The 5,697-nt window shown below is 38.8% G+C and overlaps 1 protein-coding gene across 1 annotated transcript; it reads left to right on the forward strand.

Annotated features, from left to right (window-relative positions):
• Positions 1-943: 943 nt before the first annotated feature.
• Positions 944-3,489, forward strand: LOC107899870 (uncharacterized). Its single transcript, XM_016825613.1, has 5 exons — positions 944-1,095; positions 1,350-1,536; positions 1,588-1,914; positions 2,192-2,863; positions 3,121-3,489. Exons 1-5 carry the CDS (start codon positions 944-946, stop codon positions 3,487-3,489), a joined length of 1,707 nt encoding a protein of 568 aa, XP_016681102.1.
• The last annotated feature ends 2,208 nt before the right edge of the window (positions 3,490-5,697 follow it).

A 5,697-nucleotide genomic window follows, 5' to 3' on the forward strand; every position in this document is an offset into this window, starting at 1 on the left:
TGTGTAGCATGTTTATTTCTATTGGGATACACATTGAGTTTATGTAAACTCACTTATGTTTGTCTGTTCTATTAAGGTAATCCATAGACTTAGGCGGATTGGTGCAGCAAAGTCTCGCGGTGACCACTAGTCTATGAACTAAGTTTAAATAAAGGTTTTATTTATTTAAGGATTATTTTTAGAGTTTTGTATTAATTAGACCCTTCGGACTGTTTGGTTTAATATCTGAGGTTTGGATTTTTCATTTAATACTTTATTTGCGACAGTTATTTACAAATATAGTTTTTACTAAAAGAAAGGTTTTCCAAACTTACGAATGGGATTTTAAGAAAATAACGTTTACTATAACTTCTGCTGTAAATTAACATTTTCAACAATGGATATAAACATATATGAGTTATTAAGCTGAAATGATTTAACGTAACGCTTCGTTTTCAAACCCCATTCTTTGTGACATCTTCAGATTCGGCTATAACGTTTGGGCCGGGTTCAGGGTCTTACATTTAGTGGTATCAGAGCTAGGTTACAAACCTCGGACTATAAATTTTGGGTTTCAAATTTTTGTTTCAAATTTTTGTTTCAAAAAGAAATAATTTTCTAATAATTTGTATAATTTGAGAAAGTATGTGGTACACCGAGTCTCAGGCGTCGATCCTATAAGTATCTCTGAACTTAGACAGAATACTCTGGAAACACTATAGTTAGTACTTTCTAAAACTGTACTGAGTTAGTTAGAGACTAAAACCTCTAAAAAAATTTCTGAACTTCTGATAATTTACGCATAAAATATCTACTAATAAATACTGGAACTGATGTATAAAATTTCATAATGTAGATAAATTTTGAAATACACAATGAGTGCTCGTGAAAATTGTGGACATGGTATTCGTAACCGCAGTAGAAGCTGTAGGGGGCTTGAGCTAAGTCTTCTTCTCTGGGCAATATGCCAAATTTAGACACAAGTGAGGCACTGGTTTTGCCTACTACTGAGACTGGGTCTCAAAGTCGTTCGATTGGGGAAGACACATTATTCCAAGCCATGTTGAAGGTATTGGAGAGGGTCGCTAGACCCCGTTCTGGATCTGGGGGCCCTGGGTCGGTAACTGAGCACTCCGATCCAATGGAGCTAAATTGTTTAGAGGTGTCACTAGAGTCGCCCCTACTGTGGCCGAGTATTGGTTGGAGGCCACTGAGAGAATTATGAACGATATTGATTGTACTCCTAAGCAGAAACTTAAGGGTGCAGTTTCTTTGCTTTGTGACAAGGTGTATCAATAGTGGTTATCAGTTGAGGAGGGTACTCAACCGGATCATCTAAACTAGGACTTCTTTCAGACTAATTTCTAAAGGAAGTATGTGGGTGCGAGCTATGAAGATGCTCGTAGGTGTAAGTTCATGAATCTCACGCAAGGTGATAGATCCGTGGTCGAGTATGAGGTCGAGTTTCTTAGGTTGAGCCGCTACACTCGAGGCATGGTGGCGTCTGAGTATGAGAAATGCGTCCGTTTTGAGGACGGCTTGAGAGATAATTTGAGGGTATTGATTGCTCCACAGAGGGAGTGAGAGTTCGTTGTTCTGGTTGATAAGGCGAAGATCGCCGAGAAAGTTAAGCGCGTGGAGCGTCAAAATAGGGACCAAGAAAGAGGCAAGAGTAAGAGGGATTCAGAACCCTCTAGTTCTGTTCAGAGGCCTAAGAAGCAGGCCAGACCTGATGGGCCTATTAGAGTGGGGGCTCCTGTTGCTCCTATTGGGATTCAGCCTTGCGGGGGTTGTGGTAGGCGCCATCCGGGTGAGTGTTGGAGGAGGTTAGGGACTTGTTTGATGTGTGGATCCTTGGAGCATCATATTAGAGAGTGTCCACAGCAGGCTGATCAGATGCAAGCTTCAGGACTGGGTTCTATACAGTCTCAGAGGGCAGTTCAGCAGCCACCTAGGGGCTGTGGACCGGCTAGGGGTGGTAATGGTATGAGCCGATGACAGAGAGCACCGGGCAGAGGTTCTAGTCAAATTGAGGAAAGGTAGCTTGTACTAGTTTACGTTGTTCGACGTCGAGAGGATAGAAACCCTCCTGGTGTTATCACGGGTATGTTCTTTATTTTTTTATGTACCTTATACTGCTCTGATAGACATAGGTTCTACACACTTCTATGTAACTAGTATTATTTCTGAAAACCTGGTGATTTTGGTTTAGAGCACTTCTAATGAGATAATTGCACTAAGTCTGTTGGGGCAGTCTGTTCGGGTTAATAGTCTTTATAGGAATGTTCTGTTAAAAGTGCAAGGGGCTGTATTTCTAGAAAATTTGATGGAGGTTCCATTTGGGGAGTTTTACTTAATCTTGGGGATAGACTGGTTAGTTGAGCACCGAGTTAGTTTGGATTACGTGACTAAGAAGGTTGTTTTAAGAACTGTGGAAGATAAAGAAGTGGTTGTGATCGGTGAGTATCGAGATTATCTTTCTAATGTGATCTCCGCTCTTGTAGCTAAAAAATTGGTTCGAAAAGGGTGTGAGACATGTATGGCTTCCGTCAATGTTTCAGTTTCTAGGGACTCATTTATCGAGGATATCAAAACAGTGAGAAATTTTTTGGATGTCTTTCTTGAGAAGCTACTGGGTTTACCTTCGAATCGAGAGGTTGATTTCGGTATAAATCTTTTACCGAATACAACTCTAGTGTCCATCACTCCATACCGTATGGTACCAAAGGAGCTTACGGAGCTTAAGGCTCAACTTCAAGAGCTTTTAGATCGTGGTTTCATCTACCCTAGTTTGTCTCTTTGTGGGGCACTAGTTCTATTTGTAAAGAAGAAGGATGAGATAATGAAGATGTGTATTGATTATCTGCAGTTGAATAAGCTAACTGTAAAGAATAAATATTCACTTCCGAGGATCAACGATTTGTTTGATCAATTCCAAAAGGCTTCTATGTTTTCAAAATTTGAACTCCGTTTTGGGTATCATTAGCTTAGAGTTAAGGAATTTTATGTTCATAAGACGAATTTAGGACTTGTTATGAGTAGTATGAGTTCCTAGTTATGCCTTTCGATCTGACGAATGCTCCGGCTGCATTTATGGATCTGATGAACCGATTCTTTCAGCCATCTGACGAATGTTCCTAGTTCGTTGCGGTCTTCATCGTTCATATTCTGGTTTACTCTAAGACTGAGGACGAGCATGATGAGCATCTTAAAGTAGTGTTTCAAATACTCCGACAGAAACAGCTCTACGCTAAGTTGGGAAAGTGTGAGTTCTGGTTGCGACAGGTAACTTTTCTGGGGCACGTGGTTTCTATTAAAGGGATCCGAGCTGATCCTAGGAAGATTGAGGCTGTGCTTGATTGGAAACAGCCTAAGAATGTATTTGAGATCCGCAGTTTTCTGGGTCTTGCGGGCTATTATAGGCAGTTTGTCGAAGGGTTCTCTCTGATTGCAACTTCTCCGACTAAGCTTCTGCGCAAGGGTGTTCCTTTTTTCTGGACAGATGCGTAACAATCGAGCTTCAAGAAGCTCAAGTCTGTTCTGACTCGGGCTTCAACAATCTGACTCATTATCTAACGTGCCAGCAAGTTAAGGCTGAGCACCAGTTGCCTTCGGGTTTGCTACAACCTGTTAAGATTCCCTAATGGAAATGGAAACGAGTGACGATGGACTTTGTTAATGTGTTACCCTTGACACCTACTAAAAAGGAATCTGTGTGGGTCATCGTGGATCGATTGACCAAGTTCATTCATTTTATTCCAGTTCAAATAAACTACTCTCTGTAGAAGTTAACAAAGCTCTATATCTCCGAGATTGTAAGACTGCATGGGGTTCCTGTTTCGATAATTTTTTATAGAGATTCTTGTTTCACTGCTCGATTCTGGAAGAAATTGTACGAGGCTCTGGGTTCTAGATTGGACTTCAGTATTGCATTCCATCCTCAGACCGATGGTCAATCTGAGAGGGTGATTTAGATAGTGGAGGATATACTTCAGAGTTGTGTAATAGATTTCGGAGGTAGGTTGGAGGATTTCTTACTGCTAGCTGAGTTCGCCTATAATACCAATTTCCAATCTAGCATCCAAATGGCACCTTACGAGGCTCTGTAAGTTCATAAGTGTCGTACTCCGCTATGTTGGACTAAGTTGGGTGAGCAACGGATTTTGGGTCCTGAGTTGGTTTTTGAGACTGAAGATAAGGTTAGACTAATTCGGGATCGTCTGAAGGCGGCTTCTGATAGACAAAAGTCTTATGCGGATTTGAAGAGGAGAGATATCAAGTACTCTGTGGGTGACTTTGTTTTTCTTAAGGTTTCTCCGTGGAAGAAAGTTCTGAGATTCGATCATAAGGGCAAGTTGAGCCCAAGGTTCATTGGGTTGTATCGAATTTTGAAGCGTGTGAAACCGATCGCTTATCAATTGGAGCTAGCTCTAGAGTTGGACTGTATTCACGATGTGTTTCACATCTCGATGTTGAGGCGGTATCAGTCTTGTAACAGCTCGGTTTTAGTTAAATTGGAATAGTAGTTTCAGAACCACAAATTTGAGGTTAAAAAATTATTTTAATATTATTTTTGGTATTTATAGCGTGTGATTATATATGTGTGAAAGCTTCGTAAAAAAAAATTACTGTTTGAATGTTTAATTCAGTAAAAAAGACTAAATCGCATAAAGAGTAAAAGTTGTGTTCTATATGCTAAAGGTGTCTAATACTATAGAACATTAAAGTAAAGGTCCTTAAGTGGTAAATAGACCATAAATGAGATAATGGAAGATGTTGGCTTGGCAATTGTGTAATTATTAAAGTTTATAAAGGTTAATTAAGTAAAATAGTAATTAATGTTAAAAATAAACAAAACAAAATTATCATTATCCTCCATTACCATCCACTGAATTTTAGAAGGGAAAGAAGCCATTTTTGTGCTAAACATTCGGCCACGCTTGTAAGCTCAATTAGGTATGCGTTTTTGTCTCGTTTTTGATGATTTCTTTGTTTTTGAGATTGTTGCTTCGTGTTCTAGCTAGCCCATGCCCTAAGTTTTGAATTGGTTGATGAATTTGTGAGTTGTCACTAATGATAGCTTCATGTTTTTGAATGTTGATGATGGAAAATGAATAATTTTTGATAGATTAATATGTTTTGTAAAGTAATTTTTGACAAAAATGTCAAATAGGGATTAAATTGTGAAATATGCAAATTGAGTGGTTGAAATGTGAAATAAATGAAAGTTTTGGACTGCTAGGGGCACTATGGTAATTCGACCAAGCATGGGTCTTGTTGAATTTTGTGAATTTGGTGAATTTGTGAAATAGGGACTAAATTGTAAGAAATGTGAAAGTTTAGGGCCAAAGTGCAAATTGGCTTAAATATGTGTTTTTGGACTTAATTGAATGATTATATGATTAAATGAGTTAATTTTGAATACATATAGATCAAGAAAAGAGGATTCCAGAATTTGATCGGGGGAAAGGCAAAATTATTGAGTAATCGATCGATTCGTCAATTTCAAGTATGAGATACGTTCGTATGTAAATAATGCAACATCACATTATTTTGTATTTAATGTTTTCATATAGCATGAATTGTATAATTTCTTTGTGAATTCGGTTGATGATGTTCCAATATCGATTTGAGATTTTGTGTAAGACCATAGCTGGGCTATTGGCATTGATTTGAGATTTCGTGTAAGACCATAGTTGGGCTATTGGCATCGATACG

Source organism: Gossypium hirsutum, chromosome D06 (assembly GCF_007990345.1).
Source record: "Gossypium hirsutum isolate 1008001.06 chromosome D06, Gossypium_hirsutum_v2.1, whole genome shotgun sequence".
In the NCBI taxonomy this organism is placed as follows: domain Eukaryota; kingdom Viridiplantae; phylum Streptophyta; class Magnoliopsida; order Malvales; family Malvaceae; genus Gossypium; species Gossypium hirsutum.